The following is a 27,712-nucleotide window of genomic DNA, read 5'->3' on the forward strand; positions in this document are numbered from 1 at the left end:
GCTTTTGATAAAGAAGAACATCAAGACGAAGCAGCTGCTTTATTAGTGGGATGCACTGTTGAGCGCTACATCTCGAGGGGTTTGTGCTGATTGTATGGAGATTGTGACAGCCAGTTAAATAGCGTCACTTGAGAAGGCAAGAACAAGATGTATGTCAGGAGAAGTGCAGTATTATCATAAGGAGATGTATACTTGGAATACAGAGGAAGAATGGAGGGGAAAATAGAGCGAGGGAGAGGGAGGAAGAGTGTGAGCATGAGTCGGTTAAAAATGGTGAAAAAAAAGGAGATGGTTTGTTAAAGAAGAATGGTAGAAAGTGTAAGCAGAATGAGCTGAAGGCAGGAGGAGAAATGGAGGTGGATGAGGTCGAAGTATTGGAGGTGGTAGGTTTGGTGAAGTTCTCAGAGCACGAGGCTTGCACTGAGGGTCAGGATAAAGATGAGTCTGTGACAGTAGAAGTGAAGTTTTGGGAAAAAGTGGACCCTTGCCTTTGGCTGATCCATTTGTGGTTTCAGGGTGGGTGAAAATAGAGTTGGGTGCTGTGGAATAGTTGAGGGTAACCAGAAGTGGTCTTGTGATAATTGTTTGTGTTTCTGCTGGTCAGAGGGAGAGGCGCTCCATGTTAAATGAATGGGGAGACGAGATGTGAATTATTTTGCTCTCAAGATAAGGGCACCATTAAAAGGAGTGATTACTGGGGTAGCAGTAAATGTGAAAGTTGACCAACTGAAGGGGAAGATTCCCGGTGTTTGTGATGCTTGTCATTTGGTGCGACACAGACAGGGTGGCGTCAGTGGTGAAACAGAAGATTCGTTGTCTGTTCTTATGAGTTTTGATGTTGAGTCTTTGCCCGACAAAGTGATGCTAGGATATATCATTTATTCAGCTTTTGTGCGGAATAAATTATGTTGTTACAGTTGTCAAGCTTCTGGGCATGTGGCATCAGAGTGTAGGATGGAGGTTCCTAGGTGTGAGAAGTGTGCAGAAGGGCATGTGAATGTGTAGCATTGGGGAAAGTAGTGGTATGTGTTAATTGTAGGGGTGCCCATGGGGCTGGGGATCAGAAATGTCCCGTGTGAGAGAGGCAGGTTGAGGTTTCCAGGGTTAGAGTAGTGCAGAAGTTGTCATATGCTGAGGCAGTGAAGAAAGTAGAGGAAGATGGGTAAAGTGTATGTTGTTTTACTCCATGTGTAACTCTGTGTTTTTGTATGTTGTCGAACTGCTTTTCTTTATCTTGGCCAGGTCGCAATTGTAAATGAGAACTTGTTCTCAACTTGCCTACCTGGTTAAATAAAGGTGAAATAAAACATTTTTTAAAGTGGGCAGGATCCTTAGAGGAGTGGTGCGAGTTGTAGATCTGTACCAGTACATATGGATTGGCCAACAAGTGATATATGTTTCAGTGAGATTGGATTTTTAGCATTTATAGCGATGGTTATCATTTATTTATTTATTCAAGCAAAGTGTAAGGGAGTTGTACTCCAGTCTAGTAGGTGGCGGTAATGCAACCTTTATTGGATGCCAACCGCCATTAAACCTCATCGAAGAATAATATTTTTTTCATCGGTAAACGGCCTCAGTGAACTACCGCTATCTTCATGTATTCACCATCTTTGTCATCCCTTCTTGTGCCTTCATCAAAGAGCGCATTGTTATATCTGCGCTTCATTCAACGTTGCTAAGGAAGTCCTGAGATTGTTGTCAGTGGTTACAGTGGCGCGAACGCCTTGATCACACCGACAGTGTTTAGGGTTTGGTACATTCATTTCCAATGGAACGCTGCTTGTGCCTTGCAGCATTGCAGAATCAGTGCGTTCTGTGTGGATTTCTCGAACGTATGCAGAGAAGGCTTGACCGAAATGGTAGTAGAATGTGAATGTTTAACTTTTATTGCCCACATCCAGATGATGCTGCGTACCATTTTGCACAATGACACTGTCGATGTTATCGAGGCGTTCGCAGCTTAGCTTCCGAGTGAAGGGTTAACAAATTAAGATGGCTGCCCCCTTGGAGTTGTACTGTTGGAAAGGCGATTGGGGTTTACCCTCAGTTGATACAGACTGTCTAACCGTTTTGGTAAGAAATACAATAGGTGATTACAATACGTAAATTATTATTCACCGTTACTGTCGTCGCATAAATAATTTCCCTTCAACACAAGGCAACAGAGGGTGAGGACTGAGGTGACCTAACTAGCTAGCTAACGGTTAGCTCCGCTTTGATGAATGACTGGAATGCACACTCATGTTAACAAGCTAACTAACTACATCATGTGTTATTGACAACTTGACATGCATTGAACCAACAATCCTAGGCTGGTCAATGATCGTCACGTTTCCATTATGTTAGCTCAGTTATAACATTTAGCTCAAATCCAGTAAAACATGCTCTTATTATTTAGCCAGGTAACGTTAACTAGTTGGATATGCAACTTGGTCAGGGAGCTCTGTCATTATAATTCTGGTTTATCAGCCAATTTCAGGTTTCTGGTTGCTTGCTTTTGACAAGTCAAGTGTGACATGACTAAAACGGCCTACTGTACTACTCTGTTGGACTATTGTGTTGAGAATTTCTAGTGCTGAATTTGATGACAGTTTGAATTAGCTACATGTCTTGGTATTAGCTAAAGCCAAGGAATGAGTAATGGCCTAAATTGTCAAAGGTTGTCAAACGCAAAACGCTTTCCATTCTGTTTTGCTAAACTGTCTGCTCAGACACCAATTTTATAATTTGCCTCCTGAAATTTTTTTTGTTAGGACTAAAATAAATGTGTAATTTATAGTGAGATTTTTTCTTCTTAAAGTGACTGATAAGTGGCCACTGCAATGTCCAGTCCACAATACGCATTCATTTGTGAAGTGAAACATTTACACTATTTACAATGGCAATAACTTTTAGTTTAGATTTCATTTACTACTTCTAACTAAACATACAATTCTCCGAGGTCATACACCCAAATATTTGTGGACAGATTAAACACTAGGCTATTTCATGACTTTAATTACCTGATGGTGTTTGAGATCTTTGACTGTAAGGAAAAGTGTCAATAATTTAACCGATTTAAGGGGTTAGCCTAGTGTTTGCTTTGTATTCGGCATAGGGTAATTAATATGCAGACTTCATTTAACTAACACACAATTGATGCTGATTTCGTTGTGAATGTTGGCGACTGGAAAGGGACCAGCTCTCACTTTAGCCCCCTTTTGTTGGTGTTATAGGGACTTGCTTTGAACCCTGGCTAGCCTGTTATTACTTGTCTTTGTTTTAATTTACCCAGCAAGGATTATTTCACTGTCCAGTGCAGCTGTCTAAACAGCATGCAGCCATCATCATCACCACCACCACCCAACTAGCGGAGTTCTAAGAAACTAGAGAAAAGCCAAGAAAGGGGAAGAGAACATAAATAAGCACACACTCTTCCCCCTGTATAATTTACAAAAAATTGTGTTTCCTGTGGAAAGATGCCCTGTTACCCCCTCCCCACACCCGCTGCTGACACATCTATAAAATCGAGCATTGACTAAAATACAGTAGAATAGAATACAGTATATACATATGAGATGAGTAAAGCCGTATGTAAATGTTATTTAAACATTTATTAAAGTGACTTGTGTTCCATTATTAAAGTGGCCAGTGATTCCAAGTCTATGTATATAGGGCAGCAGCTTCTAAGGTGCAGGGTTGCGTAACTGGGTGGAAGCCAGCTAGTGATGGCTATTTAACCATCTGATGGCCTTGAGATAGAAGCTGTTTTTTAGGCTCTCGGTCCAAGCTTTGATGCACCTTTACCGATCTCTGTGTGAAAGAACTTGACTGTCCTGCATAGAACCCTGACCTCAACCCCAACAAATACCTTTGGGATGAATTGGATCACCATCTGCGAGCCAGGCCTAATCGCCCAACATCAGTGCCCAACCTCACTAATGCTCTTGTGGCTGAATGGAAGCAAGTCCCCACAGCAATGTTCCAACATCTAGTGGAAAGCCTTCCCAGAAGTGTGTAGGCTGTTATAGCAGCAAATGCGGGAACCAACTGCATATTAATGCCCATGATTTTGGGATAAGAGTTATGAGAAGGTGTCCACATACTTTTGGTCATGTAGTGTAAGTTCCAACAAAATATGTGTAGACATGACTGGGAGCCACAAGGAAATGTCCTGCTGCCTGACAAAGGTCTCTGTCAATTACTGTGGCTCCCTACTTTGTCTGTATTTTTAGGGGATCTGAAACCCAAATGCTTGTTGAGGTTTCTCAATTTACATGATATGCACTGCACAATACTACCAGGCTCTTACTTTAAAGCTCCAATGCCGTCTATATAGCATAAACCATAGACTACCTCATCTCTCTCCCCATCTCAGGCAGGTGTTGGCATAATCGACAGTAGTTAAAACCATGTTAATGAACAATGTTCATTCCACAGCTTCTGTTTAATGACTTAGGCATACTAGGATAGTGCTCTAGACCTTAGTGTTTCTTTCGTGTCCCTCGAGCCAGACACACTTCAGCTGGCAAACCCAAGTAGCTTTTTTTCTGAAGGAAAGGGGATTTAAAGCGTCTGGCAAATCCCACAGTGGGAAGGAAACACTCCCATTATTTTTCCCGTGGCAGGGAAAAATGTAATGATTTTCATTCTCATCTGCAACAAAGTGGGGTCTCCATTACTAAACCCACACCCGAGGGGGATGAGGGTGGGGTTATGGTTTCTAACGTATGGTACAATGTCCTGAGCCCTCTCTTATTATAACTACAGTCACACACAGAGGCCATATGGGAGGGGTAAATGTGATTTTCTTGTATACACATCCGAGTATCAAGGTTGTCTTCATTCTGAGAGCTTAAAGTGGTCTAATAGCCATTTCACAAGCCGATATGAACTGTTCTGTGCTGACCTGGTTACGCTTAGGTTAGCTGCTTGAACCACGCTAGAAATTACGATGTAGGGTCAAAGACATATCCAAGCCAGACCAGCACAGTTCGGGTCAGCACGATAGCCTACCCTTTAGGCACTATGATAATTGAGCTACTCAAAGAGAGATGAGAGCTCTATAGGCCCAAACTGTCTACATTCAGACATTGGGAAATCTACTGTTTAGTTACTGTACTGACATGCTGAGAAAGTGACGTTTGGACTTCATCACACTCAGATTGAGGGAGGGAGGAATGTTCTGCTTAGCTGCTCTAAAGCTGCACAGCAGCCACTGTGGGGTTGGAGGCCACTTGGCAGTGTTATATGATCTGCCATGACAAGGCAGACAGGGCTTTATTTTGTCAGGCCACAGAATGAGTAATCTCATTCAGGTTTCACTTAAGATATTTTCCTAAGTCATGGGCCATTTTCTAAAGCTGTGTCAGTGTTGTCCTGCTCCAGTGAACCCACACATACTGAGCACAAAACACATCAAGGTATTAAGAACCATTGTTTGACAGCATGCATTCACAGTATCAACATCCAGGCCAGTTTACCTAATTTGACTTTCTAGCTACCTGTTTTTTTACTTGACAATAAACGTGTCTTGGTCAGGTGTAGGGTTGCAACAGTCTGGTAACTTACCTACAATTCCCAGGTTTTTAATCCTTTAACCAGGATTTCTAGATTCCAGGATTTTCCCAACCAGGATTTATGGAAAAACTGGGAATTTTGGGAAAGTCATTGATTTTGTTATTATTATCCAGGGATAGCCTTAACTTAACATGTGTAAATATTTGTATGAACATAACAAGATTCAACAACTGAGACATAAACTGAACAAGTTCCACAGACATGTGACTAACATAAATGGAATAATGTGTCCCTGAACCAAGGGGGTGTCAAAATCAAGCTGCATTAAGTACTGCAGTGCATCTCCTCCTCATGGACTCTACCAGATTTGCCAGTTCTTGCTGTGAGATGTTACCCCACTCTTCCACCAAGGCACCTGCAAGTTCCCGGACGTTTCTGGGGGGAATGGCCCTAGCCCTCCCCCTCCGATCCAACAGGTCCCAGACGTGCTCAATGGGATTGAGATCCGGGCTCTTCGCTGGCCATGGCAGAACACTGACATTCCTGTCTTGCTGGAAATCACGCACAGAACGAGCAGTATGGTTGGTGGCATTGTCATGCTGGAGGGTCATGTCAGGATGAGCCTGCAGGAAGGGTACTACATGAGGGAGGAGGACGCACAGCTTTGAGATTGCCTGCAATGACAACAAGCTCAGTCCGATGATGCTGTGACACACTGCCCCACACCATGACGGACCCTCCACCTCCAAATCGATCCCGCTCCAGAGTACAGGCCTCGGTGTAATGCTCATTCCTTTGACGATAAACGCGAATCCGACCATCAGCCCTGGTGAGACAAAACCTCGACTCGTCAGTGAAGAGCACTTTTTGCCAGTCCTGTCTGGTCCAGCGACGGTGGGTTTGTGCCCATAGGCGACGTTGTTGCTGGTGATGTCTGGTGAGGACCTGGCTTACAACAGGCCTACAAGCCCTCAGTCCAGCCTCTCTCAGCCTATTGCGGACAGTCTGCGCACTGATGGAGGGATTTTGCATTCCTGGTGTAACTCGGGCAGTTGTTGTTGCCATCTTGTAGCTGTCCCGCAGGTGTGATGTTCGGATGTACCGATCCTGTGCAGGTGTTGTTACATGTGGTCTGCCACTGCGAGGACGATCAGCTGTCCGTCCTGTCTCCCTGTAGCGCTGTCTTTGGCGTCTCACACTATGGACATTGCAATTAATTGCCCTGGCCACATCTGCAGTCCTCATGCCTCCTTGCAGCATGCCTAAGGCACATTCACACAGATGATCAGGGACCCTGGGCATCTTTCTTTTGGTGTTTTTCAGAGTCAGTAGAAAGGCCTCTTTTTAGTGTCCTAAGTTTTGTTTATGGTTCATGGAACAAGCATGGGAAACAGTGTTTAAACCCTTTACAATGAAGATCTGTGAAGTTATTTGGATTTTTACGAATTATCTTTGAGAGACAGGGTCCTGAAAAAGGGACATTTATTTTTTGCTGAGTTTAGTTCAGGCCCTCGTTTAAAAAATTTCCAGGATGGATTTCAAAATGATTGTGATATTTGGGCCAAGTTTAGGCTACAGCATACTTGGCTTGTATGTCCTTGTCAATGTTTGTTTAGTGTACTGTAGGTTCTTATTGCCCTCTATGTGAAATAGGCTATGCATTCCTCTCCATCCCTACGGACACGCAAAAAGGAAGATGATTTATAGAGCGCTCCGAGCGCCACAGAGTACCTCAATCCTCAGTGAAATTTGCCAACAGTCCCGCGGGTGAGGGTATCTGCGTTTTGTTTTTTAACTGCGGTTTCCTAGGGGTTTCAGAAAATGGGGGGTTTGAACCTCAGGAAGACGACTTAGGGGCTCGTCACCCCTCCTTTCCTTTCCTTTTCTTTCCCCTCCTACTCCTCCTACCACCACCACCCAGCTCGATTTTAAGTTAACCCCTGTAAGGGTGACTACTTTTAGCCTACTTTATGCCAAAGCGATGATTGACGTCTTTGTTTTCAATTAAACCCAGCTAGTTTGAGTCTAGGGAATATTGAATGTATCCCCTCTCAACTTTCAAGAGGCCTAGCCTATATGTAGACCTAATTTAGGGAGTGCAGGTTGGTTGTTTCATTTTGTTGGCCTGACGTCCTGGGGGTTTAACTTATAGTTGAGGTAAATGGAAAAATTTGGACACTTGCCCTGTCAGCATAATGCAAGTAATGTGCCCTTAAGGGTTTTGGAGCGCCGTAAGCTCCACTTCGTAAAGGTAGGATAATCCTGGATATCAAATTTTATTTGTCACATGCGCCGAATACAACAGGTGTAGATCTTACAGTGAAAAGCTTACTTACAAGCCCTAACTAACAATGCAGTTTAAAATTTAAAAAATACTTAAGAATTAAGAATAAGAATAATAAATAAAACTAACAAATAATTTAAGGAGCAGCAGTAAAATAACAATGGTGAGGCTATATACAGGGGGTACCGGTACAGAGTCAATGTGCAGGGGCACCGGCTATTCGAGGTAATATGTACATGTAGGTAGAGTTAAAGTGACTATGCAAAGATAATAACAGAGAATAGCAGCGGTGTAAAAGAGGGGGGCAATGCGAATAATCTGGGTAGCCATTTGATTAGATGTTCAGGAGTCTTACGGCTTGGGGGTAGCAGCTGTTTAGAAGCCTCTTGGACCTAGACTTGGTGCTCCGGTAGCGCTCGCCAGTCTATGACTAGGGTGGCTGGAGTCTTTGACAATTTTTAGGGCCTTCCTCTGACACTGCCTGGTATAGAGGTCCTGGATGGCAGGTAGCTTGGCCCCAGTGATGTACTGGGCCATTCGCACTACCCTCAGTAGTGCCTTGCGGTCAGAGACCGAGCAGTTGCCATACCAGGCAGGGATGCAACCAGTCAGGATGCTCTCGATGGTGCAGCTGTAGAACCTTTTGAGGATCTGAGGATCCATGCTAAATCTTTTCATTCTCCTGAGGGGGAATAGGTTTTGTCGTGCCCTCTTCACGACTGTCTTGGTGTGCTTGGACCATGTTAGTTTGTTGGTGATGTGGACGCCAAGGAACTTGAAGCTCTCAACCTGCTCCACTGCAGCCCCGTCGATGAGAATGGGGGCATGCTCGGTCCTCCTTTTCCTGTAGTCCACAATCATCTCCTTTGTCTTGATCACGTTGCGGGAGAGGTGGTTGTGCTGCCGCCACACGGCCAGGTCTCTGACCACCTCCCTATATGCTGTCTCGTCTTTGTCGGTGATCAGGCCTACTGCTGTTGTGTCATCGGCAAACTTAATGATGGTGTTGGAGTTGTGCCTGGCAGTGCAGTCATGAGTGAACATGGAGTACAGGAGGGGACTGAACATGCACCCCTGAGGGACCCCCGTGTTGAGGATCAGCGTGGCGGATGTGTTGTTACCTACCCTTACCACCTGGGGGTGGCCCGTCAGGAAGTCCAGGATCCAGTTGTAGAGGGAGGTGTTTAGTCCCAGGGTCCTTAGCTTATTGATGAACTTTGAGGGCACTATGGTGTTGAACGCTGAGCTGTAGTCAATTAATAGCATTCTCACATAGGTGTTCCTTTTGTCCAGGTGGGAAAGGGCAGTGTGGAGTGCAATAGAGATTGCATAATCTATGGATCTTTTAGGGCGGTATGCAAATTGGAGTGGGTCTAGTGTTTCTGGGATGATGGTGTTGATGTGAGCCATGACCAGCCTTTCAAAGCACTTCATGGCTACAGACGTGAGTGCTATGGGTCGGTAGTCATTTAGGAAGGTTATCTTAGTGTTCTTGGGCACAGGGACTATAGTGGTCTGCTTGAAACATGTTGGTATTACAGACTCAGACAGGGGAGGTTGAAAATGTCAGGATATTCTTGCCTTTTGAGTTTTCCTAACGAGATCTCTCGGTCTTTGAAGGAGCTGTTGTGTTATTTAAACACTCACTGACTTTTCAAGAAGGTAATGAGCTTTGTAATCTGGTATTTTGGCCGGAAAAGAGTCATTGCACCTCTCTTCAGTTCCAAAGACATGTAATTTCTTCAGTGCGATCTGGAAGAAGTGGTGGTCTTCTTGCTTGATTAGTTTCTCTGTGGTGAAAGAGGCATCTCGTAATAAAAAAGTACAAGGCACCAAAGTAATCCATAAGACTCCATTACTGTGGTCCTGTATGGCTTAGTTGGTAGAGCATGGCGCTTGCACAGCCAGGGTTCTGTGTTTGATTCCCGGGGCCACCAATATGTAAAATGCTTTGGATAAAAGCGTCTAATAAATGGCATTTATTATATTGAGTCATAAACTTTATTGGAAACTGTTTGCTCATCTGTTTCTCTGTCTTTCTTTCTCTCAGGCCTATGCCAAATTTGCTGGTGCTCCACTCAAAGTCCACAAGATCACCAACCCCTGGAGAAGCCCCACAGGTAATTCCAACCCAGAGCACGGCTATGTTCTGTTCTCACTAGTGATGGGGGGGATAAAAATCGATACATATTGCAATATTATTTTGGATGATATTATATTGATATTTTGACTTCAAGTATCAATTTGAAATGTTGTATTTCTTTGCTTGGTAGCTTGGCTAGCGCTAGTCAGCAGTACCTGCACCAAAACTCCAGTATTTTTCATCCTTTTCAACTTGTTCTCCATCTTCTTTTAAATAGTGAGCCAACAAGTTTTCAGCACTTTTATTTCCATGACTGATCAAAAGTCATTTTCTTATGCTATCTCGTCTCTCTGCAGCAGACACACACCGAGTGTCCAAAACATTAGGACACCTGCTCTTTCCATGACATAGACTGGACCAGGTGAAAGCTATGATCCCTTATTGATGTCACTTGTTAAGTCCCCTTCAATCAGTCTAAATGAAGGGGAGGAGACAGGTTAAAGAAGGATTTTTAAGCCTTGAGACAATTGAGACATGGATTGTGAATGTGTGCCATTCAGAGGGTGAATGGGCAAGACAAAGATTGAAATGCCTTTCAACAGGGTATGGTAGTAGGTGCCAGCTACACCGGTTTTAATGTGTCAATAACTGCAATGCTGCTGTTTTTCACGCTCAACAGTATCATGTGAGTATCAAGAATGGTCCACCACCCAAAGGACATCAGGCCAACTTGACACAACTGTGGGAAGCATTGGAGTCAACATGGGCCAACATCCCTGTGGAATGCTTTCGATACCGTTTAGAGTTCATGCCCTGACAAATTGAGACTGTTCTGAGGGCAAAAGGGTGTGCAAGTCAATATTATGAAGATGTTTCTAATGTTTTGTACACAGTGTATAGTGAGCAATATGTTTGGAACATCAAATCGCAATCGAATCGCAATACATATAGAATCGGGAGAATTGCAATTCTTATCTTATCGGCATCTAAGCATTGTGATATCGTAATGAGGTCCCTGGCAATTCCCAGCCCTAGTAGTCACCATGCCTTTTTGGGAATGACCTCCTCACTGAACTCAGTAAAGGGTCACAGGGTCACACATCACCTGACTCCCATAGCGTTACTTTACCGTCTGCGTTCACTCACCCTTAGGAACGAAGAAAGCGATGGTTTGATATATGAGAACAGGAAGCTCTTACTTTCCCCCTCTTCTCACTGGAGTAGAACAGGGGTCACAGGTTGTGTGGTAACAGTCAAAAGGTCAGCGAGCACCTGACGTTCTCATATCTCTCAGTACCACCTCCTTTGTATGCCAGCCCAGTTTTGCTGCACCCTCCTGGCTTCTTCACACCACAGGGGGTTCAGACGACTCTGAGGTCTTTAAGGTTACTGTCTGGATCATTGTTTTTTTGCATTCGCGCTACGCATTTCAGAAGATCGCTGTATCATATTAATGTGTTTCCTGAGATGTTAAACACTTTTCCACGCGTTGTGAGTGAGGTCTGATAATCTGCGCAGCGCGATTGCAATAAAGACGACCTTGATAGCGCCCTTTCGGCTGACTGCTCTGGTCCCTCGTTTCAGGTACCTTGCCGGCACTGAAGACCACGGAGGAAAGTACTCGTAGTCTTTCCAAACCCAGTAATATCATCATTCACCTTAGAAAACAGGTGAGTCCTATTCCCACTGTCTCTTCCTCTTCCCACAGGGGAGATGAATGGTAAACAGGTGAAAGACAACCTCCCCCTCCACCCCCCATCCTTTTGGAGAGGGAATATGTGGGTAATGATGTTCTGCCAAATTATGAGCTGTTCTATAGGAAACAGATGTGTCTTAATGTAACACTAAATGATTGAGACATTCTTAGTAACAAACAGGTGAGTGACATCCGGAGCCATTTGTAGATATCGTCATAGTCAGGAACTGATTTCCAATGTGTACTGCTTTTGGCCTCAAGATATATTCCCTTGCTTATAAATTCTGGGCATGCAGAATCAAGGCACAAATTAGTTTCACGAGGGTTTTCTTGAGCTCCGGTAACAACATGGTAATCTCTACAAGACATCCACATCTATAGTTGGGTTGGGCACTAGTTATTTAGTTGGTGCGTTCAAGTTAAATCGTCAGTACTCAGTGGTGGTTCACACTCTTGGATTTAAAGTTTACATTAAACAATTTTTTATTTGATATAACAATTTAACCAACCATATTAAGAAGTATGTTTAAGCAACTTAAAAAGGCACACTTTTGCATAAGTGCGAGGGGTCTTTCACTTCTGCCAAACTGATACAACTGGTATGCAAAAGGAAGACGGTAGGCAAAACTTGAGGTCCTTAAATATATTGCTGTCCAGGGACAGTGAGTCTTGGGGGTGGAGGTTAACTGGTTATGAGTTGTTGCATTGCATTTTATTGGTAGAAAGTCTTGGCATAGTGATTTACTAGGCTTAATTTAGTGTTTTAGGCTGGGTTATGAGCCTCTGGTGTAGAAATCTTGGCCATAAACTCTGCATAGATGGAAGGGGTCTCTCATAAAGTCACCAGAGGGGTATACTAAAAATCAGGATTAATAAATTAGCTAGCTTAATTGCCTTAATATTCCAAATAACCTTTTACAATTTAGAAAGATAAGCTTGAAATGGACTTGGTCTAATTGACTACAACAACCAAAAACACATCTAAGTTTAGCTTTCAGAAATCAATCAATAGTTGTTTCTGGTTGTTTATCAAATTAGTTGGCTAACTCATTGATCCTACTTTGTAGTATACCCCACAGGTTGAGCAACAGATGATTTGTTTAGCAGTGTTGTGGTAAAGCGTCTCCCATATTGCTTCGACCTTACAGATTGAGGGGTTAGGGCCAATGGCAACAGTCTTATTGGGGTCCGACACATAACAAAAAATACATTTTATTGGCGAACTGCATTAATATTGAATAGCCCCCGCGATATGCAACTTTTCAGGGAAGTTAGGAACCAATACACAGTCAGTTAGGAAAGCTAAGGCTAGCTTTTTCAAACAGAAATGTTCATCCTGTAGCACAAATTCCAAAAAGTTTTGTGACACTGTAAAGTCCATGGAGAATAAGTGCACCTCCTCCCAGCTGCCCACTGCACTGAGTCTCGGAAACACTGTCACCACCGATAAATCCACGATAATTGAGAATTTCAATAAACATTTTTCTACGGCTGGCCATGCTTTCCACCAGGCTACCCCAACCCTGGCCAACAGCTCTGCACCCCCCGCTGCAACTTGCCCAAGCCCCCCCTCTCCTTCACCCAAATCCAGATAGCTGATGTTCTGAAAGAGCTGCAAAATCTGGACCCCTACAAATCAGCTGGGCTAGACAATCTGGACCCTCTCTTTCTAAAATTATCCGCCGCAATTGTTGCAACCCCTATTACTAGCCTGTTCAACCTCTCTTTCCTATTGTCTAAGATCCCTAAGGATTGGAATGCTGCCGCGGTCATCCCACTCTTCAAAGGGGGAGACACTCTAGACCCAAACTCTTACAGCCTTGGTTTCTCAAATGACTGCCTCGCCTGGTTCACCAACTACTTCTCCGATAGAGTTGAGTGTGTCAAATCGGAGGGCCTGTTGTCCGGACCTCTGGCAGTCTCTATGGGGGTGCCACAGGGTTCAATTCTCAGGCCGACTCTTTTCTCTGTATATATCAATGATGTTGCTCTTGATGCTGGTAATTCTCTGATCCAGCTCTACGCAGACGACACCGTTCTGTATACTTTTGGCCCTTCTTTGGACACTGTGTTAACAAATGGGCTTCAATGCCATACAACACTCCTTCCGTGGCCTCCAACTGCTCTTAAATGCTAGTAAAATGTAATGCATGCTCTTCAACCGATCGCTACCCGCCCGCCCGACTAGCATCACTACTCTGGACGGTTCTGACTTAGAATATGTGGACAACTACAAATACCTAGGTGTCTGGTTAAACTGGAAACTTTCCTTCCAGACTCACATTAAGCATCTCCAATCCAAAATTAAATCTGGAATCGGCTTCCTATTTCGCAACAAAGCCGCTTCCACTCATGCTGCTAAACATACCCTCACGACGCCAGGACAGCGGAGTCAATCACCACCTTCCGGAGACACCTGAAACCCCACCTCTTCAAGGAATACCTGGGATAGGATAAAGTAATCCTTCTAACCCCCCCCTTAAAAGATTTAGATGCACTATTGTAAAGTGGTTGTTCCACTGGATATTATAGGTGAATGCACCAATTTGTAAGTCGCTCTGGATAAGAGCGTCTGCTAAATGACTAAAATGTAAAATGTAAAACTGCCTATCCTACCGATCCTTGGCTTCGGCAATGACATTTACAAAATAGACTACATCCAATTTGCTGAGTAGAATGTTGGAGGCTATCACAGTGCCATCCGTTTTGTCACCAAAGCCCCATATACTACCCACCACTGCGACCTGTATGCTCTCATTGGCTGGCCCTCGCTTCATATTCGTCGCCAAACCCACTGGCTCCAGGTCATCTATAAGTATTTGCTAGGTAAAGCCCTGCCTTATCTCAGCTCACTGGTCACCATAGCAACATCCACCCGTAGCACACGCTCCAGCAGGTATATTTCACTGGTCATCCCCAAAGCCAACACCTACTTTGGCCGCCTTTCCTTCCAGTTCTCTGCTGCCAATGACTGGAACAAATTGCAAAAATCACTGAAGCTGGAGTCTTATCTCTTTTACTAACTTTAAGCATCAGCTGTCAGAGCAGCTTACCGATCACTGCATCTGTACACAGCCCATCTGTAAATAGCCCACCCAACTACCTCATCCCCATGTTATTTATTTTTGCTCTTTTGCACCTCAGTATCCCTACTTGCACATCATCTTCTGAACATCTATCCCTCCAGTGTTAATGCTAAATTGTAATTATTTCGCCACTATGGCTATTTATTGCCTTACCTCCCTAATCTTACTACATTTGCACACACTGTATATAGATTTTTCTATTGTGTTATTGACTGTACGTTTGTTTGTGTAACTCTGTGTTGTTTTTGTCGAACTGTTTGCTTTATCTTGGCCAGGTCGCAGTTGTAAATGAGAACTTGTTCTCAACTGGCCTACCTGGTTAAATAATAATATAATAATACAGCTTTGCACACTGTTGGCATTCTCTCAACCAGCTTCACCTGGAATGTTTTTCCAACAGTCTTGGAGTTCCCACATATACTGAGCACTTGTTGGCTGCTTTTCCTTCATTCTGCGATCCAACTCATCCCAAACCATCTTAATTGGGTTGAGGTCGGGGGATTGTGGAGGCCAGGTCATCTGATACAGCACTCCAGCACTCTCCTTCTTGGTCAACTAGCCCTTACACAGCCTGAAGGTGTGTTGGGTCATTGTCCTGTTGAAAAACAAATGATAGTCCCCCTATGAGCAAACCAGATGGGATGGCGTATCGCTGCAGAATGCTCTGGTAGCCATGCTGGTTAAGTGTGCCTTGAACTCTAAATAAATCACAGACCGTGTCACCAGCAAAGCACCATCACACCACCTCCTACGTGCTTCACAGTGGGAACCTCACATGCAGAGATCATCCGTTCACCTACTCTGCGTCTCACAAAGACACAGTGGTTGGAATCAAAAATCTCAAATTTGGACTCATTAGACCAAAGGACAGATCTCCACCAGTCTAATGTCCATTGCTCGTGTTTCTTGGCCCAAGCAAGTCTCTTCTTCTTATTGGTGTCCTTTAGTAGTGGTTTCTTTGCAGCAATTCAACCATGAGGGCCTGATTCACACAGTCTCCTCTGAACAGTTGATGATGAGATGTGTTTGCACCTCACAGAGTTCAAGTAGCAATCTAAGGTGCAATTAATTGCCGATTTCTGAGGATGGTAACTCTAATGTACTTATCCTCTGCAGCAGCGGTAACTCTGGGTCTTCCTTTCCTGTGGCGGTCCTCATGAGCCAGTTTCATCATAGTGCTTGATGTTTTTTTTTCGACTGCACTTGAAGAAACTGACAAAGTTCTTGAATTGTTCCGGATTGACTGTAATGACAAACTGTCATTTCTCTTTGCTTATTTGAGCTGTTCTTGCCATAATATGGACTTAGCCATATTTGGTAAAATACCATCTTCTGTATACCACCCCTACCTTGTCACAACACAACTGATTGGCTCAAACGCATTAAGAAGGAAAGAAATTCTACAAATTGAAATGCATTCCAGGTGACTACCTCATGAAGCTGGTTGAGAGAATGCCAAGAGTGTGCAAAGCTGTCAAGGCAAAGGGTGGCCACTTTGAAGAATCTCAAATATAAAATTTACTGCTCAAAAAAATAAAGGGAACACTTAAACAACACATCCTAGATCTGAATGAAAGAAATAATCTTATTAAATACTTTTTTCTTTACATAGTTGAATGTGCTGACAACAAAATCACACAAAAATAATCAATGGAAATCCAATTTATCAACCCATGGAGGTCTGGATTTGGAGTCACACTCAAAATTAAAGTGGAAAACCACACTACAGGCTGATCCAACTTTGATGTAATGTCCTTAAAACAAGTCAAAATGAGGCTCAGTAGTGTGTGTGGCCTCCACATGCCTGTATAACCTCCCTACAATGCCTGGGCATGCTCCTGATGAGGTGGCGGATGGTCTCCTGAAGGATCTCCTCCCAGACCTGGACTAAAGCATCCGCCAACTCCTGGACAGTCTGTGGTGCAACGTGGCGTTGGTGGATGGAGCGAGACATGATGTCCCAGATGTGCTCAATTGGATTCATGTCTGGGGAACGGGCGGGCCAGTCCATAGCATCAATGCCTTCCTCTTGCAGGAACTGCTGACACACTCCAGCCACATGAGATCTAGCATTGTCTTGCATTAGGAGGAACCCAGGGCCAACCGCACCAGCATATGGTCTCACAAGGGGTCTGAGGATCTCATCTCGGTACCTAATGGCAGTCAGGCTAACTCTTGCGAGCACATGGAGGGCAGTGCGGCCTCCCAAAGAAATTCCACCCCACACCATGACTGACCCACCGCCAAACCGGTCATGCTGGAGGATGTTGCAGGCAGCAGAACGTTCTCCACGGCGTCTCCAGACTCTGTCACGTCTGTCACGTGCTCAGTGTGAACCTGCTTTCATCTGTGAAGAGCACAGGGGGCCAGTGGCGAATTTGCCAATCTTGGTGTTCTCTGGCAAACGCCAAACGTCCTGCACGGTGTTGGGCTGTAAGCACAACCCCCACCTGTGGACGTCGGGCCCTCATACCACCCTCATGGAGTCTGTTTCTGACCATTTGAGCAGACACATGCACATTTGTGGCCTGCTGGAGGTCATTTTGCAGGGCTCTGGCAGTGCTCCTCCTGCTCCTCCTTGCACAAAGACGGAGGTAGCAGTCCTGCTGCTGGCTTGTTGCCCTCCTACGGCCTCCTCCACGTCTCCTGATGTACTGGCCTGTCTCCTGGTAGCGCCTCCATGCTCTGGACACTACGCTGACAGACACAGCAAACCTTCTTCCCACAGCTCGCATTGATGTGCCATCCTGGATGAGCTGCACTACCTGAGCCACTTGTGTGGGTTGTAGACTCCGTCTCATGCTACCACTAGAGTGAAAGCACCGCCAGCATTCAAAAGTGACCAAAACATCAGCCAGGAAGCATAGGAACTGAGAAGTGGTCTGTGGTCACCACCTGCAGAACCACTCCTTTATTGGGTTGTGTCTTGCTAATTGCCTATAATTTCCACCTGTTGTCTATTCCATTTGCACAACAGCATGTGAAATTTATTGTCAATCCGTGTTGCTTCCTAAGTGGACAGTTTTATTTCACAGAAGTGTGATTGACTTGGAGTTACATTGTGTTGTTTAACTGTTCCCTTTATTTTTTTGAGCAGTGTATATATTTTGAATTGTTTTAACACTTTTTGGGGGGGGTTACTTACTACATGATTCCATATGTGTTGTATGTCTTCAGTATTATTCTACAATGTAGAAAATAGTAAAAATAAAGAAAAACTATTGAATGAGTGTCCAAACTTTTGACTGGTACTGTATATGTATGTATGTATATGTATATGTGTATATATATATATATATATATATATATATATATATATATATATATGCAACAATTAAGATTTTACTAAGTTACAGTTCATATAAGGAAATCCATCTATTTAAATAAATTCATTAGGCCCAAATCTACGGATTTCACATGACTGGGCAGGGGTGCAGCCATGGTTGGGCCTGAGAGGGCATAGGCCCACCCACTGGGGAGCCAGGCCCAGCCAATCAGAATTAGTTTTTCCCCCACAAAGGGCTTTATTACAGACAGAAATACTCCTCAGTTTCATCAGCTGACCGGGTGGCTGATCTCAGACAATTCGTCAGGTGAAGAAGACGGATGTGGAGGGCCTCGGCTGGCGTGGTTACATGTGGTCTGCGGTTTTTAGTCCGGTTGGATGTAATGCCAAAATCTCTAAAATTATGTTGGAGGTGGCTTATGGTAGAGAATTGAACATTCAATTCTCTGGCAGCCGCTCTGGTGGATTTTCCTGCAGTCAGCATTCCAATTGAATACTCCCTCAACTTGAGACATCTGTGGCATTGTGTTGTGTGACTTGTGTGACAAAGCTGCACATTTTAGAGTGGCCTTTTATTGTCTCCAACACAAGGTGCACCTGTGTAATGATCATGCTTTTTAATCAGCTTCTTGATGTGCCACACCTGTCAGGTAGATGGATTATCTTGGCAAAGGAGAAATGCTCACTAACAGGGATGTAAACAAATGTTGTGCACAAAATTAGATAAATAAGCATTTTGTGCGTATGGAACATTTCAGGGTTCTTTCATTTCAGCTCATGAAACATGAGACCACCACTTTACATGTTGCGTTTATGTTTTGGTTCAGTATAGATTCCTCTCTGTGCTTTGTAAAGGTCTTTTCACCGGAACTTTTGCTATGCCTGCCTGTTTTCCTGGTGAATTCTATTGACTATTTTGTAAGGGCATCCATACTCTCATCTAGGACCTGATATCCCATATCTAAACTAAGTGACTGACTGTCCTTGTCTTTCAGAAATACAACGCTGACTATGACCTCTCAGCCAAGGAAGGGGCGGACACTCTGGCCTTTGTGTCACTACTGGAGGAGAAACTGCTGCCCGCATTGGTGAGATAACGTCTGCATGTGGAGAGGGCGAGGGAAGGCCGGAGGAAAGAGATGACAGTTTGTTTTTCTCTCTTCACATATCGTAGAACATAGAAAAAGAAAGGGAAAGTGAGATGAAAAGAGGGGTAATGGGTGGATATGGTTTAGCAGATCAGGGGCATGGGGTCAACACACACCCACACACACACACACACACACACAAATAACCATACCCACATCTTAACATTCCCATTATCGCCTTTCTATGGTGGTTGAGGATGATCCAAACAATATCAAAGGTCTCGGCTCTTTCAGTCTGTGCCAGGGGGAGGAGTTGGAGTTACCCCTGTGGATTCAGGAATGCTTGCAAGTCATTGAAAAGGGAAAATTCTGTCTGACACCGTACCCAAACCGGGTGCATGTGTTCGTCCACCCGCCATCGTGCGCAAATTGATTTTGTCCCCCCCACACCAAACGTGATCACGACACGCAGGTTGAAATATCAAAACAAACTCTGAACCAATTATATTAATTTGGGGACAGGCCGAAAAGCATTAAACATTTATGCCAATTTAGCTAGCTAGCTTGCAGTTGCTAGCTAATTTGTCCTATTTACCTAGCTTGCTGTTGCTAGCTAATTTGTCCTGGGATATAAACGTTGAGTTGTTATTTTACCTGAAATGCACAAGGCCCTCTACTCAGAAAATTATTCCACACATAAAACAGTCAACCAAATCGTTTCTAGTCATCTCTCCTCCTTCCAGGCTTTTTCTTCTTTGGACTTTATATGGCGATTGGCATCTAACTTTCATAGTATTACCACGACGACGACCGACCTCAGTTCGTCTTTCAATCACCCACGTGGGTATAACCAATGAGGAGATGGCACGTGGGTATCTGCTTCTATAAACCAATGAGGAGATGGGAGAGGCAGAACTTGCTCAGCGTCACAAATAGAACTGACTTCTATTTTAGCGCCTGGCAATGCAGATGCTCGTTGGCGCGCGCAATGATTTGAATAACATGTATGTGTACATTTATTTTGCGACGCGAGCGGTGTGGTCAGCATGTGACCCACTCCTAATAAATATCACCTTGTTTTTAAATGCTTTCACCTGGCATGACCTTCAGTGGGCAAGGTTAAATGCCAGGTTCTGTCTTGGTAATGCAATTGCTCTCTTAATATTACAAGAAAAGTAAGCTATTGTGAAATATGCTTTAGAACTGTGAAATAATAGATTTCTACTCAGCGTAATGTTGAAGGGAAAGTAGGTATTCATCGTCGAAGCTTAAGTGAGCATTGATTAGCAGCGATAGTACCCAGCTCTATGGTAATGTACCAATTTTCATTCTAGCATATGTGTGCAGCAAAGTATTTGACATGTATTCTTAGTAGTAGGCTAATATGGACATTGGAACATGGCTCAGGGACAGTGATTGAGCAAGACAGGCTTGCCTGTGTTTACTGTTTGGGCCCTGCAGAGAATCCTCATAAGTTTACTGTGCCCAACCTGTGCTGCATTTCCTGTATAAAAGTGTCTGGCTTCCTGTGTAAAACAAAACCCAAAGGTGATAAAGAAACAGTCGACAGACGTTGTGTCTCTGGGGGGGAAGGAGATGCGTCTGGAAACAAGCGGAAGAGTCTCAAGTACCTTTGACCATACCTGGGGTGACCCCTTGCATGTGCACTGAGCCCCTGGGAATAGAGCAGCAGTGTGGCTTTACTATTAGGAAAATGGCACCCCAAGATGGTCAGCTTAAATACCGTTGTGCCCCTGGTTAAATCGCATGCATTATGTCATGAAACATCCAGATTTCAAAATTGGAGTCCTAGCCATTGATACTATTTTCAACAATAGGATCAACTGTTTCCCATATTGGAAAGTCAGGGTGGTCCTGTCCTATTAATTCTGTCTGGTATTGGGAGTTGACCTTTTGATAACCTATAGTTTTGACAAGGTTAGGAACTACTCTGGAACACGCACGTTTGTCCACCTTGAAAAGGTCACAGGTGTGCTTTGAAAAAAGGTGCATTTGATCTTCATTGTTGTGTGTTGGATCTATGACGTGCCTTTTGATCATTTGTTGTAGTTGCTCTAGCAGTACTTTATGGTCGCAATCTATGGTACCTGCCACTTCTGTTCTCCTCCATCCATTTACAGTGCTTTCAGAAAGTATTCATACCCCCTTGACTTATTCCACATTTTGTTGTTACAGCCTGAATTCAAAATTGATCAAATATTTTTTTTCTACACACAGTACCCCATAATGACAATGAAAACATGTTTTTAGAAACGTTTGCAAATTTATTGAAAATGAAATACACTACATGACCAAAAGTATGTGGAGCCCTGCTTATCGAACATCCTCATTCCAAAATCATGGGCATTAATATGGAGTTGGTGCCCCTTTTTGCTGATATAACAGCCTCCACTCTTCTGGGAAGGCTTTCCGCTAGATGTTGGAACATTGCTGTGGGGACTTGCATCCATTCAGCCATGAGCATTAGTGAGGTCGGGCACTGATGTTGGGCGATTAGGCTTGGCACGCAGTTGGCCTTCCAATTAATCCCAAAGATGTTCGACAAATCATTTCTGTATGGACATGGCTTTGTGCACAGGGCCTTCCCTAAACTGTTGCCACAAATCACAGAATCGTCTTGAATGTCATTGTATGCTGTAGCTTTAAGATTTCCCTTCACTGGTCCTAAGGGGCCTAGCACAAACCATGAAAAACAGCCTCAGACCATTATTCCTCCTCCACCAAACTTTACAGTTGGCACTATGCATTCAGGCAGGTAGTGTTCCCCTGGCATCCGTTAAACCCATATTCGACCGTCGGACTGCCAGATGGTGAAGCGTTATTAATCACTCCAGAGAACGCGTTTCCACTGCTCCAGAGTCCAAAGGCGAAGAGCTTTACACCACTCCAGGCGACGCTTGGCGTTGCACGTGGTGATATTAGGCTTGTGTGCGGCTGTCCGGCCATGGAAACCCATGTCATAAAGCTCCCAACCAACAGTTATTGTACTGATGTTGCTTCCAGAGGCAGTTTGGAACTCGGTAGTGAGTGTTTCAACCGAGGACAGACAAGTTTTACTCGCTTCAGCACTGCAGTCTCATTCTTTGAGCTTGTGTGGCCTACCACTTTGTGGCTGAGCTGTTGTTGCTTCTAGATGTTTCCACTTCATAATAACAGCACTTATAGTTGACCGGGGAGCTCTATTAGGGAAGAAATTCGACAAACTGACTTGTTGAAAAGGTGGCATCCTATGACCGTGCCATGTTGAAAGTCACTGAGATCTTTAGTAAGGCCATTCTACTGCCTATGTTTGTCTATGGAGATTGCATGGCGGTGTGCTCAATTTTATAGACCTGTCAGCAGCAGGTGTGGCTGCATTAACCAAATCCATTAATTTAAAGGGGTGTCCACATATGTTTTTGTATATATAGTGTATCTCATTTTACATAAGTATTCACACTCCTGAGTCAATACATGTTAGGATCACCTTTGGCAGTGATTAAAGCTGCAAGTCTTTCTGGGTAAGTCTCTAAGAGCTTTGTACACCTGAATTGTACAACATTTGCCCATTTTTATTATATTCTAAATTCTTTAAGTTCTATCAAATTGGTTGTTGATCATTGCTAGACAACCACTTTCAAGTCTTGCAATAGATTCAAGCAGATTTAAGTCAAAACTGTAACTCGACCATTCAGGAACATTCACTGTCTTCTTTGTAAGCAACTCCAGTGTAGATTTGGCCTTGTCTTTTAGGTTATTGTAATGCTGAAATGTGAATTAATCTCCGAGTGTCCGGTGGAAAGCAGACTTAACCAGGTTTTACTCAAGGATTTTGCCTGTGCTTAGCTCCATTCCATAATTTTTTTTATCCTGGAAAAACTCCCCGGTCCTTAACGATTACAAGCATAACCATAACATGATCCAGCCATCACTATGCTTGAAAATATGGGAAGTAGTAATCAGTAATGTATTGTATTGGATTTGCCCCAAACATAACACTTTGTATTCAGGACAAAAAGTGAAATGCTTTGCCACATTTTTTTGCAGTATTACTTTAGTGCCTTGTTGAAAACAGGATGCATGTTTTGAAATATTTGTTTTCTGTACAGGCTTCCTCCTTTTCACTCTATCAATTAGGTTAGTATTGTGGAGTAACTACAATGTTGTTGTTGTTCTATCCTATCACAGCTACTAAACTGTGGTAGGAAGGACACCTGTATCTTTGTAGTGACTGGGTGTATTGATGCACCATCCAAAGTGTAATTAATAACTTCACCATGCTCAAAGGGATATTCAATGTCTGCTTTTTTTATTTGTACCCATCTACCAATAGGTGCCCTTCTTTGTGAGGCATTGGAAAACCTTCCTGGTCTTTGTGGTTGAATCTGTGTTTGAAATTCACTGTTCAACTGAGGGATGATAATTGTATGTGTGGGTGACAGAGATGAGGTAGTCATTCACAAATCATGTTAAACACTATTATTGCACATAGTCTATGCAACTTATTATGTGACTTGTTAAGCACATTTTTACTCCTGAATGTACACTGCTCAAAAAAATAAAGGGAACACTAAAATAACACATCCTAGATCTGAATGAATGAAATAATCTTATTAAATACTTTTTTCTTTACATAGTTGAATGTGCTGACAACAAAATCACACTAAAATATTCAATGGAAATCCAATTTATCAACCCATGAAGGTCTGGATTTGGAGTCACACTCAAAATTAAAGTGGAAAACCACACTACAGGCTGATCCAACTTTGATGTAATGTCCTTAAAACAAGTCAAAATGAGGCTCAGTAGTGTGTGTGGCCTCCACGTGCCAGTATGACCTCCCTACAACGCCTGGGCATGCTCCTGATGAGGTGGCGGATGGTCTCCTGAGGGATCTCCGAGACCTGGACTAAAGCATCAGCCAACTCCTGGACAGTCTGTGGTGCAACGTGGCGTTGGTGGATGGAGCGAGACAGGATGTCCCAGATGTGCTCAATTGGATTCAGGTCTGGGGAACGGGCGGGCCAGTCCATAGCATCAATGCCCAGGACCAACCGCACCAGCATATGGTCTCACAAGGGGTCTGAGGATCTCATCTCGGTACCTAATGTCAGTCAGGCTACCTCTGGCGAGCACATGGAGGGCTGTGCGGCCCCCCAAAGAAATGCCACCCCACACCATGACTGACCCACCGCCAAACCGGTCATGCTGGAGGATGTTGCAGGCAGCAGAACGTTCTCCATGGTGTCTCCAGACTCTGTCACGTCTGTCACGTGCTCAGTGTGAACCTGCTTTCATCTGTGAAGAGCACAGGGCGCCAGTGGCGAATTTGCCACTCTTGGTGTTCTCTGGCAAATGCCAAACGTCCTGCACGGTGTTGGGCTGTAAGCACAACCCCCACCTGTGGACGTCGGGCCCTCATACCACCCTCATGGAGTCTGTTTCTGACCGTTTGAGCAGACACATGCACATTTGTGGCCTGCTGGAGGTCATTTTGCAGGGCTCTGGCAGTGCTCCTCCTGCTCCTCCTTGCACAAAGGCGGAGGTAGCGGTCCTGCTGCTGGGTTGTTGCCCTGCTACGGCCTCCTCCACGTCTCCTGATGTACTGGCCTGTCTCCTGGTATCGCCTCCATGCTCTGGACACTACGCTGACAGACACAGCAAACCTTCTTGCCACAGCTCGCATTGATGTGCCATCCTGGATGAGCTGCACTACCTGAGCCACTTGTGTGGGTTGTAGACTCCGTCTCATGCTACCACTAGAGTGAAAGCACCGCCAGCATTCAAAAGTGACCAAAACATCAGCCAGGAAGCATAGGAACTGAGAAGTGGTCTGTGGTCACCACCTGCAGAACCACTCCTTTATTGGGGGTGTCTTGCTAATTGCCTATAATTTCCACCTGTTGTCTATTCCATTTGCACAACAGCATGTGACATTTATTGTCAATCAGTGTTGCTTCCTAAGTGGACAGTTTGATTTCACAGAAGTGTGATTGACTTGGAGTTACATTGTGTTGTTTAAGTGTTCCCTTTATTTTTTTGAGCAGTGTATTTAGGCTTGCCATTACAAAGAGGTTGAATACTTATTGACTCAAGACATTTCAGCTTTTCATTGTTAATTAATTTGTTAAAATGTTTTTAAATTTTTTTTACTGATTTCACTTTGACATTATGGGCTATTGTGTGTAGGCAAGTAACAAAAAATCTCAATCAATTTTAAATTCAGGCTAAAAAAGTCCAGGGGTATGAATACTTTCTGAAGGCACTGTATGTGTCTGTCCCTGCCTTTCTCTGTCTCTCTCCATCTCCCTCCTCAGATCTACACACTGTGGGTGGACTCAAAAAACTATGTGGACGTGACACGGCGCTGGTACGCCGAGAACATCCCCTTCCCACTCAACTTCCTGCTGCCCAACCGCATTCACAACCAGCAACTGGAAAGGCTGAGGCTGGTGAGGGGAGACCCCACACTGGAGCCTGGGGAGCAGCTGGAGAAGGAGGTGAGGAGGAACGGTTGAGGGTGAGAAAGACATATTATGGAAGAAGATAAGAGAGTGTGAATTGACGCAATGGGATTCGGCAAATGGGCAGGTAGCAGGTGGAGGGATGAGATAGAAGGCAGCTAGCTATTACTATAGAGAGGCCCTTTATCTCCATGGTAAAGGGGGTATTGTTTTTTTATGCTATACTTTGACTCTAACTTTGGATGGGCAACTCCGGTCCTTGGCAGAGTTGCCCATCCCTGGTTTAACTGTACACACAACAATGTTCTGGCTTCGTTGAAGGATAGTTCATAAATAAGCCCCATGGGCACTTGCTCGCTGACTACCTTTTTCATGAATGCAGATACAGCTGTTTAGGCTGTGAATGCCTCTGTGTGTCCATGCTGATGGTTGTCTGGGGGCTTTGCATCTTCTCCACAGCTCTACCATGATGCGCTAGAGTGCATGACCCTGCTCTCTCAACGGCTGGGCTCACACAAGTTCTTCTTCGGGGATTCGTAAGTGGCTGCTGTGTGCAAACTGCAAACAAATTGCATGTATAACACGTTTGCCACACTGTCTTTCATATGAGTGTGTGTATACTGTCATTTGTGGATTGTCTCCACAGCCCATCCTCTTTGGATGCCTATGTGTTTGGTCACCTAGCCCCCCTGCTGAAGGTGAAGCTGCCCAATGGGAAACTCCAGCAACACCTCAACTCCCTGGACAACCTGCGGCACTACTGCACCAACATCCTCATCCTCTATTTCCCCTCAGAGGGCGGAGGTAAGTTCCCTGGAGGACTATTTCTCAACTCCGGGCCTCGAGCAGTACCCCCAACCGTACACACATTTGTTGTAGCACAGGACAAACACACATGATTCAACTAGTCAAGTGGATGATTGGTTGACTGGTTGATTCAGGTGTGCTTGTCTGTGGCTACAACAAAAGTTGTACTGTTTGGGATACTCGAAAACCAGAGTTTAAAAATGCTGATCTTGAGTGCCTAGTCTAGCAGTCTGATACTCAATTCCAAAACACTTTAAACTCTAACTGTATTGAGAACTGTATTGAGAATTTATTGCTAAAATGTTAGGTCCACTGTGTGCAGAGACTTCATGCTTTCTGCTCTTTGACTCTCATCCTGTTTTTTCTTCTCTGTTTTAGAGCCACCCATTCGCAAGGTGTCAGTCCATTCGGACAGTAGTGACTTTGACAGCGAGCCCCATAAACGACGCAAGCAAATCCTGTCGGTCCTGTTCGCCATGGGCTCGATGCTGGGCTACGCCATTTTGATGGGGATCGTCAGCATCCAGCACATCCGACCGCAGGCAGCGCTAGTGGGACCCCGCCACATCGAAGAGGGAGGCGAGGAAGAGGAAGATGAATGAGCAGTACTGGCTCGGTGTAGGACCAGATAGGAGGTGTTGTGAGGGGAAAATGGACAATCTGACTTATTCTGTGCATATTGACGGAGAATAGAGGAACAGGAATTACGTTCCTCAAAAATCTCAATCTCTCACTATGCACGATAATCCTCTGTCAGTTCAGACCACTTCTAGGCATCCACAAACAGGCCTGTTTTTGGTGCTTGATTTTTGTTTTCTCGACATCCCAGGAAGGCATACCTTTTCTTGTCTCAGAATCTTCAAGAACGCTTTAATTTAATTCAAGAATGGTATGCCTTTCGTTTTTTCAGGTTTATTTCTTTCAGGTAGAGGTTATGAGGGTTGAGCCACTTTCTGAAATGTTTTGTCAGGTTTCACTTACACAAACAGAATTTTGACTTGATTTCAGGTCATTAAAAGTAAAAATGCTGAACCATCTGTCACAAGGTGTTTGTTGTATGTTTGCCAACATTCCAGTTTCTCCGAGCTTCAAATATGTTACCCTACCCCTAAAATCACAATGGAAAACATAGACAGAATTATACAGTACAGCACATATATTAACTGGAAGTTATTTAAATTGCTTGATCTTTCCAAGAATGGGAAGGAGACAGACTTTAGGTTAACACAGGGAAGGTTTCTGTCACAACAGAAAAAAAACACATTTATACACTGAACAAAAATATAAATGCAACATGAAACAATTTCAAAGAGTTTACTGAGTTACAGTTCATATAAGGAAATCAGTCAATTGATATAAATTGATTAGCCCCTAATCTATGGATTTCAAATGACTGAGAAGGGGCATAGCCTAGCC

The 27,712-nt window shown here is 44.1% G+C and overlaps 1 protein-coding gene across 2 annotated transcripts; it reads left to right on the forward strand.

Annotated features, from left to right (window-relative positions):
- The first annotated feature begins 1,751 nt into the window (after positions 1–1,751).
- Positions 1,752–27,333, forward strand: LOC106570202 (metaxin-1). 2 transcript variants are annotated; one of them, XM_014142281.3, is made up of 8 exons: positions 1,752–1,862; positions 9,837–9,906; positions 11,454–11,539; positions 18,933–19,025; positions 25,343–25,525; positions 25,949–26,025; positions 26,136–26,293; positions 26,675–27,333. In XM_014142281.3, the coding sequence occupies exons 1-8, from the start codon at positions 1,860–1,862 to the stop codon at positions 26,896–26,898; spliced, it is 894 nt and encodes a 297-aa protein (XP_013997756.1). In that variant the 5' UTR covers positions 1,752–1,859; the 3' UTR covers positions 26,899–27,333. The 2 variants fall into 2 exon arrangements, with proteins under 2 accessions (XP_013997756.1, XP_013997755.1); XM_014142280.3 differs by lacking the exon at positions 1,752–1,862 and adding an exon at positions 1,888–2,076.
- The last annotated feature ends 379 nt before the right edge of the window (positions 27,334–27,712 follow it).

Source organism: Salmo salar, chromosome 14 (genome assembly GCF_965601325.2).
Source record: "Salmo salar chromosome 14, fSalSal1, whole genome shotgun sequence".
NCBI lineage: Eukaryota > Metazoa > Chordata > Actinopteri > Salmoniformes > Salmonidae > Salmo > Salmo salar.

Coding starts and splice junctions, on each gene's coding strand:
- LOC106570202 (XM_014142280.3), top strand. CDS start 1,996: ATGGCTGCCCCCTTGGAGTTGTACTGTTGGAAAGGCGATTGGGGTTTA. Junction 11,540..18,932: donor TCATTCACCTTAGAAAACAG/GTGAGTCCTATT, acceptor CTTGTCTTTCAG/AAATACAACGCTGACTATGA. Junction 26,294..26,674: donor TTTCCCCTCAGAGGGCGGAG/GTAAGTTCCCTG, acceptor TCTCTGTTTTAG/AGCCACCCATTCGCAAGGTG.